A 15,401-nucleotide genomic window follows, 5' to 3' on the forward strand; every position below is an offset into this window, starting at 1 on the left:
CAGCTATATGAATTATTACAAAAGACGTCGACATCTCTCTCTCTCTCTCTCTCTCTCTTTGTATATCTCGGTCTCGTACCATTTCAAACTCGTAAAGTTCATACAACTAAACGTACAACGCGGTACATTGTAGTGCATTTTCGAAAACGGTTATGACCCCCATCCGGCTGACTCGTACATTTCTATACTCGCACGGGACGGACCTTTGATTGCAAGTTGAAAGAGCATCGTTCTCAATGCGTCCGCTTGGCGCCATTGTTTATTATTGCTGATGGCAAACAGTTGGAAACATTCCAAGTGGGCTGTTTATATCTGCATAGAAAATATTAGGATATACTTTTACTAAAACCAACCGCGATAACGCGACATTATTTCATCTGACATATACGCAATAATTAAACTACTTCAAATACTTCAAAAATATTCGATTGGATTAAAACGGTTCTTCATAATCTCTCTTTCTCTCTCTCTCTCTCTCTCTTTCTCTTTGATAAAAAAAGAGAGCGAGACTTTTTAATAAACGTCGCGACAGGATCGTTGCGACGTAAATGAAAGTCCATTAATAACGTGGATCTCATGAACGAACCGAACTGAAGCGAAGTAAAGAAGGAGAAATAAGAAAGGAAAAGAAAAAAAAAAGAAAAGGGGAGAGGTATTTCATGCAAGAAGAAAAGTGCGTTCATCTGGATAATTGATTATATCCTGTAATCGTCGACCATCGAGACTCGTGACATCTTACGGCATATGGCATATTAATTTTAGTATAATAGTTAGAAAGTGAGAGTATATATATGGCAAAGATTTACATAATTAACCCTTTGAACTCGATACGATTCTTCGCATATTTGGTGAATTTCTTAAAGTTATTTGCAAAACAACAGGTCATACGAGAAGCTGTATCGCCTAAAATAAAACCCAAATAAGCAACGTGTCCAAGGATTAATAATTATCCGCAAATGTAATAGACTAAATTCTTGAATTCGTAATACAAAGGAATCATTAGCTCTAGGTAGCGATCGAGCACTCCCGGAGATCGTTGAAAATTTTCATTAATTAGTCGATTAGCCGAAATATCGATGGGAATTCGGCTGGCGTACGCAACACCAAGGGGTTCAATTAACTTTTTTTTTTCTACTCTACTATTCCGATCCGCTTAGTTTCATATGCCTATATTGGCTGGCATAGTAGCGGGCCGGAGTAATTCCCGTATACAATGATTCACGCGCATGCTCGTGGCATAGTTTCATGCCCGTATTCACGTACAAACACATAGACATACACGCGTAAATATATAAATACGTTAAAGCTTCACGAGTGTCCGTAAAATCCTTCTCGATCTCTCGTTCGCGCGTTATACGCATACGAGCATGATAGGATCCTGGTTCCGTGCCGTTTCGAGCCTCTCAAATACCTTTACCTGCATTACTCCTCTCATCCACCGATTAAACTATTCAATATTTAATGATCGTGCTAACGTATCTGATAAATAAGGAAGTCGTTTATCAAACGGGAACTTTGCATCGTTGTTCCGATTTTCAACTGATTTGCTATCCCTTCCATTCCACGTTTTTTCTTTATTTATAGGTAAATATGTACATGCATATGTATCGCGTGGACATACGTGAATATATCATGACTTTCGGAATAGAGTAAATAACTGATAAATAACTTATTTAGCGATTTCTGTTCGTTTCTTTTTGACGCAATCGAATGTTAGAAGAGAGTGGCAAAGCAAAGAGACTTTTTGCAAGTTCATCGGTACTCTCATTAACGCGTCGAAGTAACTCGTTTAAACCTATCACGTTCGTGTCCGTACTCGTGCACATTTCCGAAAGTATACTTTAAAGGTCTTAATAAGAGACTTAAGTTGCTTTTCTTTTTTCTCACCAACCGGTCTTTCGAGCACCTTTCGTTTCTTTCTTTTTGTAAATTAGCTGTCGGTGCGAATTAGCGAGAGTTAATACTCAATATATATATATATATATATATGCATATTATATTAAACTAATTGCAAAGGTTGAGTAATTACACTTAACGATATCGAATTCTGCGATCGTAACCTATGTATGGTAGCACATATCATAATTTTCCATCAATGCTTCCCGTCGTCGTCATCGTTCATAGGAGCAACGTAACCGTTCGAGTCGTACGTACGTGGCATAAATCGTGGGAACTAGCACGATGAAGGAATCGTGAGACGCGGCAATCGATATGACGACGGGCGAAAGGGCAAGTGGCAAGTCGTAATGACAAATTAATCCGCGGACGATTAATTAAAACGTATTAGAAGGGCTTCCACCATCGCGCATCGCTCTCTCTCTCTCTCTCTCTCACTCCCATTCTCTTTTTGACCGTCACGTGACGGGCATACGAACGAAGTGAACTCGATTCATCATGTTTTATGTCGCTGCCACATCGATGATAATAAATCCTTGTCAAAGTGAGTTCGGCCGCCGATGGTAGTGGCGGTGGTGCCGTTGCTGCTGCTGCTGTTGCCTTCGTCGTTGGCAAGAGAAAGATAGAGAAAGCGAGAGGAACAGATAGGAATAGAGAGAGAAGGAGCATCAAGAGAGGTAATTCGCGATACCATGCTCCAACATTTCGCCTGTGCCATTTTCTATACAAGTCCCAATCCACACACGGCCAAGCGTGTTTCTCTCACCTACCATTTTCCACCATCTGACCGCCGAGAAAGGTATACTAAATAATGATCTACGATGCTCCCACGAGATGTGAACCTTCGCACTTATGTATATACGTCCACACATATTTACCAACACGTTTGCGAGTTTGTCGGAGATACATAGAAAGCGTCATTTTCATTCGCATCCTACTACTGCATATGCGCGTCTATGTAATTCAGACTCGTCATCCTTCCTCTTGCTCTATTTATTATTCATATTTCTTTCTTCCTTTTTTCTTCCTTTCTTTCTTCCTCCATCTCTCTCTCTCTCTCTCTCTCTCTCTCTCTCTCTCTCTCTCTCTCTCTCTCTCTCTCTCCTTTCTATATTTTTTCTTTCCTCGTATAAACTTTTACTTACGACCATATCTAGATCTACCTCTCGCATATATTAATATATTCCTACTTGTATTAGAATAATTAAATATAATTACGACACAACGGTCGTAATAATGTTAAAAATTGAAGGGTTTTCGTCACTCTTAGAATATTAATCTATTTTAATCTCCAGGGTACGGGGACGGAAGAAAAGTCGATGGATTGGAAAGTCCAGGGCGTCGGTGTTTGGGATCGTTTTAAAGGTCGCAAAAAGATCGGAGCACGTAATTCTTGAATCTCTGGGGATTCCGGATCCGTGGATACGTTTTCGTATATGCAATCGAAATGTCGCTGTTCGTATCGCACGTACTACGTTCCGGCAACAACGGAGGCAACTCTGTATAAAGCGAGAAGAAATACATTATTTTCAGTGTAATATATTCCGAATGGGAACGTATATCGTTGGTATTGCTCGCGAATAAGAGAGAAGCCCGCATCAAAATCGCATTAGATAACTTCTCGCTCCCTGTTGTTTTCTTTTTTCAATCCGTATGTTTCTTTTTTTTTTATATATATATATTTTTTTTAAACGACCGATTCGTAAACCTTGCGTACAAAATTTTGTCTAATTCTCGTGCCCCATGACAAATTTTGTCCCAATCCGATATTTGAAAAGTTGACAATCCCGTGGTGATCGATTTTTTAAAACTCTTTAACGATAAACAGTTTATGTCTCATTATTATTTTTCACTCGTTAAAACCCGACAAAATCAATGACGATAAAGTTCCCAAGCTCGGTGTCATTATCGCCGATGCAATCGATGCGAATAATAATTACCGTAATTAAATTTATAAAAACGATTATAATACGAGGGCACTTACTTTCAAAGCGTATCGATTTATCGACGATAATATGTTATGTGAATTTTCTCGTAGTACGCTCGATCATCACTACGTCGTGGTTTTATAATTAGGAATCATTGATAAATTTTCATATTCTTGAGTAAATAATTTTAGTTATACTGTTCGTCTTTTATTTTATAAACGCCGGTGAAGTCGATATTATTTCTCTTTTTTAAAGAAAAAAAAGGTACGAGAGAAAATAGTAAAAAAAGGGGAGTAAAATGAAATAAAAATTAGTTGTCCTCATTGAATATCATATTTTTCGCTTTATTATCACCATCGGACCATGGATGAACCATGGATGAACATTCCGGCACGTACGATCGCGTGTACGCAGAGCGATTCTATCACTACTGTTAGAATATTTATGCACAATTCGTGTCACGACAGAACGCTATAGTTGCTTCCGCGACTATACAAAATCGCGATGTCCGCGTTGGACATCGAGCGCCGTTTTATCATTGGTTTGCTATCGGAGGCATACGTCTGCGATAAGTACCACGATCGAATGTTCAAATGCGATACATACAATTTAGGCGTTATAAGCGAATACACAACGATTCCAAAGCAATTCACTGAATCGACTCGAAAACCAATTCGGTCCAATTGGAGAATCCTATAAAATCTCCTCCTATTCATTGCTATAACAAAGATTATTAGTCTTTTAAAGTTCCATTTAGGAAAATTCCATTCGCATTTTACACGATATATCGCGAATAAAGAATAAAGATAAATTATTAGGCGTACAATGTTGCTTCCGTCCTTTTTTTCTTTCTAAATTTGAGGCTTCATTGTAAAAAACTGGTTATACATTTATGATTCAAAGTATTGTCCATCGCTGGCCACTACTTTCTCCTATCTTTTGAACAGCCTACAAATTCTACGTTGAAAAAACTGTTCATCTTTTGAAGCGATCCACGAATCGATGTAATTTTGTACTTCTTCACAATACCGGAAGTGCTAATCAGCTAGGTTATGTGCCATTTATCAAAATAAGTGATAGTTAAAGAGAACAACGTCTGGAGAACATAGCCTGAATGGGGGTATCCCAGTTGAACAAGGTAATCGACGACGAGATAACCTTTAATAACTATTTATTGAATATTTTGATGAACTATGTATTTTTAAGGTTATGTAATATATTTTATAGTTGCTGAAAAAGTTTCAATGAAACGTTTCAAATAAACGTTCAACAAGATCATAACATAACGTTCTGATTTCATTTTTACCTTCTCCGACTTCCCTGTGATACATTTATTATTAATTTTATTTGTCAAAGTGATAAACAATTAATTGACTTTGTTGACAATCATCAACATTGTTCTATCTTTATTCTATTCTCGCCGAAAAAATATATTATAATTTATTCTTTCAATTTTCATTCTTCCCTTTATATCTTTTTCTACAATATAATAATCTATTTGAAATAGCGATATATAATTTGTTCGTTATTTTTCTCTACTCTTATCCAGATATCGTGCTAAGAAGAAAAATCATTGGGAAGTTTCGGCGATCGTAGACACGATACGTTATCGATAAACAATCGGTACGTAGAGATAAGCGGTCTTTTCGAAATCGTCGCACGTACGCTGGCACTACTCGTATCGCTTAACGATCCGCACACGCACACAAAAGCTTCTATCTCTCTTACACACTCTCTCTTTCTCTCTCTCTCTCTCTCTCTCTTTCTCTCTCTCTCTCTCTCTCTCTCTCTCTCTCTCTCTCTCTTTCTCTCACACCTTTCTTTCATCGACACTCGAAACGTACTCTCTCGTCTACTTACCATCGGTAAAACTGGCACGGAATTCATATTTGTCGCTATCAAACGTTATCGCGAAAACTAACTTTGCGCGATACTTATGTCCTTAAATTAAAGAACTCGAAAAGAATACCCCGATCTTTTCTAGATCTTTTTTCCTATTATTTTTGGTCTCGTTATCTTTCAAGTATAGGCTACTGTTATGATTTCATTAAAACCCTAACATAACATTATGCCGATGATCATATTTATCCGTTTGTAAGTATGATTAATTTTCGTGTAGGATTTTTCATTTTTTTTCTCACAAACGTTATCCTTTGAAAGAGGAAACGTATTCGATTTTGTGCATTCTCAGCAAGGCGTGACTATGGACGTTGTTCAGCGAAACGGTCAACTCGAAACTCGGCACGAATTCTAAATCATTTAACGGATCGCGCGGAGTTCAGGAATTAGAAACAATTCTGAAGTAAAGAGGGATACGATAGACTACATTAACCTGCCTTCCAAATTAGGTAGTTTAACGTATCTTCTTTTGCAACTTGTCATTGTCTATGCTATCAGAATAGTGGGAAAATTCGGCAATGTTAGCAACACTCCGGCATTGTCCTCAACGCAAAGCGTTTTTTTCAAGTTAATTGAACTCGTTTCAAGCGTACATTGTTCAAGGTAAATATTTCGACGGCGATATCTCTCTTTCTCACATTTTGTGTAACTTTCATGCGCGCACCTTTCATCGGTACCAACTGTCACAATAGGAAATACGAATAGGATTTCGTTCGGAAACGTTCGCGAGCACGTTTAGAACTCTGAAGGAGTATTATGCCACGGACACGTTAGACACAATGGGTCGGTGGTATAACGTCGTTTAAATTTCCCGTTTTCACAAGGAACTTTACGTTGAAGTCTGTAGTTCTTGTCAACTCGTACGCAAACTTCGTTATGTGTATGTTCGATGGTAGTAGAATGTGCTTGACGCCACGCGAAGGCGAGTTAAAGGACAACCCATGAAGCAACCTGTAGTCGTCGACATTTCCCGTTGCATTTTACTACGTAATATACACATGCGTTTAACGTAATTAAAGTAACTCCCATTGTCGAAGGAAGAAGATGTAGTTGACGACGAACGGAAGTGTACCCACTCGGTTGTTTGTAGAAGCTATCATGACTGCTAGTTATTATATATATAACGTAAGAACAGGATAAGAAGGGGAACGAGAGAGAGGAGGGGGAAAGGAAAACGCACAAAACGGGACAAGATAATGAACGTCTCCTGAGGGTTGAATAATTATTAACGATCCAAAACGAATCTCTGTTGAGCGATAATTTCTGACGGATATAAACAGTTAGGAGAAATTATAACAGTAATTCCTTGGGAAACTTAGTAATTGGTCGCTACGGATTCCAAGTAGAAAACTTTCTAAGATAAACGTCTATAGAAACTTTTAAGTGTCATCTTTAACTAAGCCAAAGATCAACGTTTAGTTTTTGAACAAACGAAAAGAGGAAGAGGGATGAAATTAGAGATAAATCTTAAACGAATCTTACGCGTTCTTCATTTGATCATTGATCAAAAATTCATATTTTTCTATCTTATCTATCATATTTTTCTAAATTACATTTTAAAGACGCTTACAGTCATATATCAGTCGATTCGGGCATTATTCGCTCGTACGATTCTTTTCTTGATTACTCTGAAGGATCGAAGTAACTTAGAAAGCAGTAAGTTCGGTTTTGGAAGTCAGTGACTCGGTTCTTCGTAAATTAGTTTGATCCCAGGGGGCAAGTATATAGTTCTTCGGGCTATCCTCTCGCGTAACTCGATGCGTCACAACTACCTCTCTCTTCTACTCTTAGTAGCACCTATTCTCGGTGGATTAACAAAAGTTAACGCGCGCAATTACCGCGGCTTCCTAAGTTGTAAACCGCCGCTCCTTCTCTATTGATTGAATTGCTGTTAGGTAGACCAAGTTCCAGACCGATTTCGATACCTCCAAACGCCACGGATACTCTATCAACTTTTCAGAGAATGCAATTTCAGATAACGTAAACCCTTACGCCAGTATCATCGTTATTCGAGTCTATCGTCGCGTCGAATTACCAAACGCAACGCAAAAACTTGTGTGGAATGTAATTCGATTAGATGGGCTTCTAAGATCGTTCGAGAACAAGAAGAACAAGCGGAAGATCTTTTATTGTTAAAAAGAAAAATAGAAAATAGGAGTTTGGTATTTCGTTCGTTCAGCTTTAAACTATAGCTAAGCGTGTTCAACGAAAGTCCGCTTGCGACTCTTATCCAGCGGTTACTGAGCGCCGTCCAATTAGAAAAAACTTCGAGTCGAGAGAGAGAGAGCTTTCGAATAAGAAATGACTTTTATCCGAGAGCTTTAGCCCGCGACGCAATCGTGTTACGCCAATGTTCCGCTTAAGGATTACGTGTTTCCAAGATATCCTACCGTTTAACCCTTTTACCTATTCTCTCTCTCTCTCTCTCTCTCTCTCTCATTTGGCATTTGGTTTTATGCATGCGATAGTTCAATTTTCATAAATGCGTCCTACTTTGTCGAGAAATTATGTTAAAGGATAAGTCTTAAAGTAGTCGTAAAAAATAATAAAAAAAAATAAAAGAAAAATGGTCTTTCGTTTGTTTTCACTTTTGATATAAAAGGAGAAAAAATAAACGTAAGGACGATAATTCGCGATAAGGTACTACTTCGCGAAGGAGAAAACGTAAAGATGATCCCTTCGGAACGAGAAAACAAGGCTATTGGCAGATTCGAGGAGTCAAGGGGGCGGAAGAAACGGAAGAAAAGGAAAATATGAATGTGGCTTATGTGCGTGAGAGCTATTGCGTTCATTGAAACATCGACTGGTACCACCGACGCTTCTTTGCCGAGATCGTACGTATGTAAAGCCATGAGCAACCGTAAAAAAGGTTTACGAGCAGTAAAAATCCGACAGCCGTGCGAGCTTTCTCCTACCGCCTACGTTCGCATAGTGGAGTGGATAAAATATAGATACTCGAGCTTGCGCGTACCATCCTTTTTCTTTTTCTTTTTCCCTTTCCATTTTTACCCTTTCCATTTTTACCCTTTTTTCGATCCCTCTTTCGCTATACTATGTGTCTCTTTCTCCATTTATTCGATACACGTGATGGAACAAAAGACTGCGTAATGATCCGTTGGAAGTGTTTCATTTTATTGCAAACGAAAAATGGAAGGAAACGGGACGCCAAATTTTTTTACGATACACAAATTCATTCATAATAAATATATTTACGCTTCCTTCTTTTTCTCTTCTTTTTGTTTGTTTCTTTTTTTATATCGATTAACGTATTCTTATATTTTATTTTATTTTATTATCTTCGTCTATATCTCTCCTTTCTTTTTCCTATAATTCTTCTGTGCGTGCGTGTTTTTTTTCTATTTCAAATTTTTTTCTCTCGAATAAATCATTAATAATAACGAAGATCGATCATTTTTTCGCGCGTCACATTAATTTTTTGTTTGTCGACGAGATAGGTCTGAAAAGTTATCGATCTCGATAAAAGTCCTTGAAATTTCTTCGTCTCGTAAAGAAACTTGTGTCTTAATCCAGGGATAGAAGTTGGCCTGCATACGCGTAGATGATGGGTCGAAAGATTCAATTAATCATAAATACAAGTTTTGAGCGGTTTGAGCGGAAGAAGATATTTGGCTCGGGTGAAGCCTCAAGAAGGAGAGGAGGGAGAGGGCTGTCACGATGAGCAGGAAACCAGAATACAAGAGATTCCTTGAAAATTGTCGCGATGATAAATCGCGCAAATATCGTATGTGCGAACTTTTTGAAAAGCCACTGAAATATTCGTGTTGTTTGCAATAAATCGTGATTATCTCGTTTAACGTTCTCGTTAACGTTCTCGTTAACGTTCACGTTAACGTTCGAAATAAAATTATAATTTTTTTTTCCTCGATATTTTGTAACCGTTCGTTTTGTTTTATAGCGTGCCCGTTAGTTCATCGGTAGGGGTTGCGCGTGCAATCGATGTTTGGATTTCTTTTTATTTCTTTTTCAGTTAGAATGCACGGCGGAGAGGTTATAAATATACCTTCCAGCTTTTCAAATCGTATATCTTCGACAGTAGCTGAGTTACGATTCTGCTACAGTTTTTCAGAAGAATACATAGATATTCGTAGGATTATCTATGGAGAAAAAATTCGGTGATGCGTTTATAATATATGGGATATTCCTTATAAACATTTTTCGAACGAGTTTCTTTATTTCGCACTTTACGAACGAAAGCACCGCGTTTTCTTCTTTTATTATCGTTTATATTTTTCCTAGTTACTTTTGTAGTCAGAATTCTATAAGAGTTTCTTACTTACAAGCATTTCACTTTTCATGTAAAATAACGATTATCGTTGGCAGTCGTGCGAGGTCTTTCAACGAATGATGACGCATCGAGAAAATGAGAAGTGTCAACGAATGAGACTTTTGTAATTTCCCTCGTGTGCCATTCGTCAGGCACTTAACCGCACGATCCTAAAAGTACTTCGTGAAAGTACGAGGACTTCTCTTCTCTTCTCTTTTTCTCATGGGTGACGCAAACTCGCTGCTTGTGCTGCTGCTTGCTGAAAGTATGAATGAAAGCAGCAACTCGCATATCGTGTATTTCAAAATATGTATCTGTACGAAGGTATCTATATAAAGGTACACACATGCAAACTTAGGTAGGCAAGATTGAATGCATTTATGTTCTTCGAAACGTCGACGTTTTAAGTAATCAGTCGACTGATAAATCTCTTTTAATAGATCCACATTTAGATGGAAAACCTCAAATGATCATTTACCTTTCTAGATGATGAATTAGTTACATTTCAATCGGATTACAGGACGCGTTTCCAGATATGGAAATGTCTTCTATGGTTGGGAGCAATCGAAAGTTCTACACTTTGGTAAAGATAGAGTAGAGTTTGCAGTAGTCGGTGGAGTGAAAAACAAATATTGTCCGATGCTTAGAACAGGCACAGGAGGACATGCGAGTAGAGAGTTCCAACGAAGAGACACATTTCGGTGAAACTGCAGCAAGCCGCGGAACGAACGTGTCATTATCCTTCGTCGCCAAGGTCCATTAGAAACTAAATGTGCTACGTTCCGGCTGGTAAACATCCAGGCTGCTAGGAGAAACCTGACTGATTGCGTGGATACGGTAATTGTACGCCTGGTTACAGAATCAGCTATACGGCCAGGAGAGTAGAAAGTAATCAAAAGCTACGGATACGAGAGACCGTCGAATGTGGTAGAAAAGTAGAAAATCACGACGACAACGACGAAATCTAACAAATTTAACAAAACGACAAATATTCCCTTCAAATCTTTGCTCTTTGTTATTTTCAACACGTTCGCTTACTTTTTAAGGCATCCTGTCTACCTACTGTTGGGCTTTTCTCTTGCCTTTTATGACAAAAGAAAAGAGAAACACGAAGAACGAACGAATTACCTGCTCGAGCGGCATTGTCATGCAATCATATTGTGTTATGTAGAAGAAATGAAGAAGTTTTTTCTTTCAACAAGAATATAGAGGATGTTTAAAAGTATGCTTGGTGATAAACGAAATGTAATACGCAATACTCAGGGAAAATTAATACTACGAGGGAAAAATGAGAAAAAAAAAGTTGCATATACATTGTAAATAACATTCATAAAACTCACTCAAGTCTATCGTAACATTCGACGAAATATACTTTTTGCGAATATCGTTGAATAGTCGTGGTGCGTGATTGCATTCTTTATATTATAACACATCGCGTCATTCGATATAACTCGCCACATGATTATTTTACGTGTCTTTTTAAAAAGACATTCGAGAATATCAAATTCATTAATAATTGTTCGATGCTTAATTATCCAAAAGCATGTAACTTTGATTCGCACGATCAAAAATGATATCAAGTTAGCTTGGTCATAATATAATTAATGCAATCAACCTCGACTAATTGATGTTGATTAGTCAAGTAACAATCATAATATTTCGAAATCGAATCTAGATATTTCAAACCGGCTCGAATGACATTTAACGGATCGATGAAAGCTCTAAAAATCCAATCGAACATTTTCAGAATAAATAATTATTTACATAGCACATGTGTTTATCGATCTTTTCGAGATAAGACACTCGAGTATAATTTTGGTCGCGCTAGCACCCAAATGATGTAAACTAACCGCGTACAAAAAAGACCGTAACGAGCGATTACGTATAAATGGAAAGTCGTGAAAAAAGAAAAAGAGAGAGAAAGGCAGAAAAGCTCCGTACCCCCCCCCCTCCACTCTCTCATGGAGGTTAAAGAAAAAGGGAGTAGGAAATGTGAAAAAAGGCAGTCACCGAGTATACGGAGAATCTGTTTTAGTCCAGTACAAGCCGTAGCTAGATAATTATCTCTCTGCTTCTGAAAACGTTATTTACGCTGCCCCAGCTGTGCACTAGCATCAACCCACTGCTACTATTACTATTGCTGGTACTAATAAAACGGTTAATCGTATCCTTAACCTCTGGCAAATTTAACCTTTCAGTCTTTTACCTAGTAGATATAGACAGTAAAATACTTCATTTTGTATTCTATTTATATATTGTTCCATCTAAAACAACGTTACAATAATATTCTTTCAAATAATATAAATCGAAAGCAAACGTTAAAATTCTACATGAAATTTTGTTTGAGCAATGAAATGACGCGTACTGCACAAATTTTCTCAAAATAAAAAATATTTCAAAGGAGAATAAAACAGATTTATGATTTCGTACTCATTACAAATGCCATGTTGCCACGAACAACGACGATGACAGGAGAAAATCCTTTTATCCGTTTTTACGATATATTGTATATGAAAGAGATTGTCAAACGAATAAACGAACGAAAATTGTAAAAAAAAGTAATTCGAAGGTAAGGAAGAAAGGAGAAAAATTAGCAGACTAAAACAGGTAGAAAAAATCAAAAGGTAGAGAAAATGTATAACCAGTCTTTGTGCCATTGACACCTTTATAACGGCTGATTTTCTTCATTTATCGGGATTTTTTCCCCTACTTTGACATCGGTTTCGTTTTACCAAACGGAAAGGCATCGTAATTACTATAGGACCAGGGTTCGATCTCTGTTTTTTTCTTTTTACCTTTTTCCTTCTCCCTATCTCTTTCAATTTGATTTTTATAACTTTAAGGATATTCTTATATAATACTTGTCATAGGGTACTAGCCGATCGATCGTATTAGCGCATTATTAATTGCTTCGATATTGGTAAAGACAAAATTCTTGGTATGGAACGTCGAAGAATTTGATTTATACTACTTACGTCTCGTTAATCGTCAAAAGTTCGTTGTGAATATATTTTCTTTTTCCTTCGTCTGCGATATCTCATGACTTTAAGTAGATAGTACCAAGCAATGGTCAGATTTATGTCTCCCGATGGCGTGCGTGATTTATAGTTAATCAAATATTCATAGAAAAAAATATGTAATATAAGATTTAATGAAACAATTTCTATAAGGAGTTATATTAATCGTTTCCTTGAATAATCCAGCGATTCTCGTAGTGGATCGGTCCCTTAGTGGGGAAAGTTTCCCTTTTGTAATAGAGTATTAATCTCTTAATGATCGAACTTCAAAAGAGATATCTCTAATGAAATGGTTTTTGTGTTTTGTTTCAGACGAGTATTCGCAAGTCCTTGGAAAGAGAGGTTTCCGTTTGATCTGGGCAGCAAAGCCACCGAATAACACGGAAAGCAATAGGATAAAGACCGAGTGCGGATATAGTAAGTACTTTCGAGAGAACGACTTAAAGGCAGAAGAAATAGGATAAAAGAGAATTGGAAAGAGAAAAGGAAGAACAAGTTCTTAGGCCCTCGACGATACGTAATTCGACCTTAAGGAGAAGAATACGTTGAAAGTGGAAAAAAAGAAAAAAACGGAAGAAATCTAAGGTATCTCTCTCTTAGAGTTTTATGGAACTTCTTGACGCCAAATGATTTTGTCTTTAGAGAAGAGGAAGAAGAAGAAGAAGAAAATAGTTTGGTGTTGGAGAACAATCAAATCACGAATAATAGAATGAAAGTGAAGGAAAGCGTAGCGATAGAATGCAAATTATTCCTCGTCAAAATTTCCTACCCTCGTTATTCGGGATCGATCGATCTGGAATGTTGAAGTAAAAGAAAGAAAGAAAGAAAGAAAGAAAGAAAGAAAGAAAGAAAAAGAAAAAGAAAAAGAAAATAGCAGAGGGATTGTCTATAAATTTGGGGATAAGAAAAAAGAAAAATAAATGTACGCGTGTATCGCGTAGATATAAAACGTGTTCGATAGGAGAACGTTCGCGCGATTACGTAGCAGTTCTCGAAGCTCTTGAAAGGAAGAAGGAAGAAATAGTAGAATGAGAGAAGCCAAGAAAGATGATATTGAGGCGGAGGACTGATTGAGAAAGAGAGAGAGAAAGAGAGAGAGAGAGAGAGAGAGAGAGAGAGAGAGAGAGAGAGAGAGAAATGGCGACGAACGAGAGTATTGGTGTAACGAGTGCGGCGCGTTGGGGTTTATGGTTTGCTGCCGTACTCCTCGCAACGGCCTCGTCGTTGGTCTATTCTCAGGTCACGTGGACTCCGATCTACGTTGGCGGACAGAGTAAGTAGAAATTCTTTGTGCGTCTTTTGTCCTTTAAGCTCGAGCTTAAGGTCTCCGAGCACAAATTGGTTCGATACGATGATTCTCTACCTTGTCTATATCTTCCTTCTCTTTCCTTTGTCTCGATAACATTTATTTTTCTTACGAATTTGTCCAAATGCCGCCCTCCCCCTACCGTCTCCGGTCGGGGATTGCACCGACTCGCAAACTAACGTTTTGCTAAAGCGTCCAGATATTTTTCGTACAAATGAAAAATATCCGAACGAGAGAGACGGTGAAATATAACGAAAAATTCTTCGCGTCTCGGTTTGGCGAAACAACAAAAAGAATGGTGGATCGATATTACCAACTCCCGAGGTCGCATGCTACAAGAATCAGAGAGAGGGGGAGATATATATATATAGAGAGAGAGAAAGAGCAATAGAACGCACGAGGAGAACCAACCGGCGAATCGATTTTATCAATTAACGAACTACGCAAACGAGTCAAACTAATGGCGTATCAACTTTGTTCGGAAAGATGGCAAACGAATGAGCGGGATAACGGGAGAAAGGGCGCGGAAGGCGTACGAACAAATTGTAGGACGAGCGTTAAAACGATTAACAACGACGTCCGCGGAATTTATATTCATTTTATCCTGACGATTCCGCAACGCCTTTGGCGGTACGTTTTTTTCTCTATGAATTTGCTATTTCTATTACACAGACAAAAGTTATTACTTTACTTTATATAATATATCGAGTCGGGACTAGGGAAAAGAAAAAAAACCTAATAGGATAATAAATATTACCTCTCTCTCTTTCTCTCTCTCTCTCTCTCTCTCCCGCTAATTCCATTCCGATGTTATTTTTTGTCTCTTATTTCCTTGAATTTTTTTTCCATCGTTCGGCGGACGGCAACACGTGCCGTTGATAAATAGGAAAAGCGTTCTCCGTTTCGCGAGCTTTAATCAGGAAGAGTCGTTCGGTTCTCAACGGGGAACGAGACGATCAATTTGCGCGATATCCACGAAGATATTCGTTTCAGCAACTTCTCTCTTTCTCTCTCTCTCTAGGACGATCTATCTCGGCTCGCGCGATAATGAAATCCACGCTGACGTTTTT

General features: G+C 37.9%; 1 protein-coding gene across 1 annotated transcript in view; it reads left to right on the top strand.

Moving 5' to 3' along the window:
- LOC106785963 overlaps positions 1-15,401 on the top strand; it is a 137,334-nt gene that overhangs the window by 13,486 nt on the left and 108,447 nt on the right. The window contains exon 2 of the mRNA XM_014746849.1: positions 13,338-14,298. Within this exon, the coding sequence (XP_014602335.1) occupies positions 14,163-14,298 (136 nt within the window). The 5' untranslated portion in view covers positions 13,338-14,162. The remainder of the gene's footprint in view (positions 1-13,337; positions 14,299-15,401) is intronic.

The sequence above is a fragment of the Polistes canadensis genome, unplaced genomic scaffold, assembly GCF_001313835.1.
Source record: "Polistes canadensis isolate GaletaPanama2010 unplaced genomic scaffold, ASM131383v1 scaffold_60, whole genome shotgun sequence".
In the NCBI taxonomy this organism is placed as follows: domain Eukaryota; kingdom Metazoa; phylum Arthropoda; class Insecta; order Hymenoptera; family Vespidae; genus Polistes; species Polistes canadensis.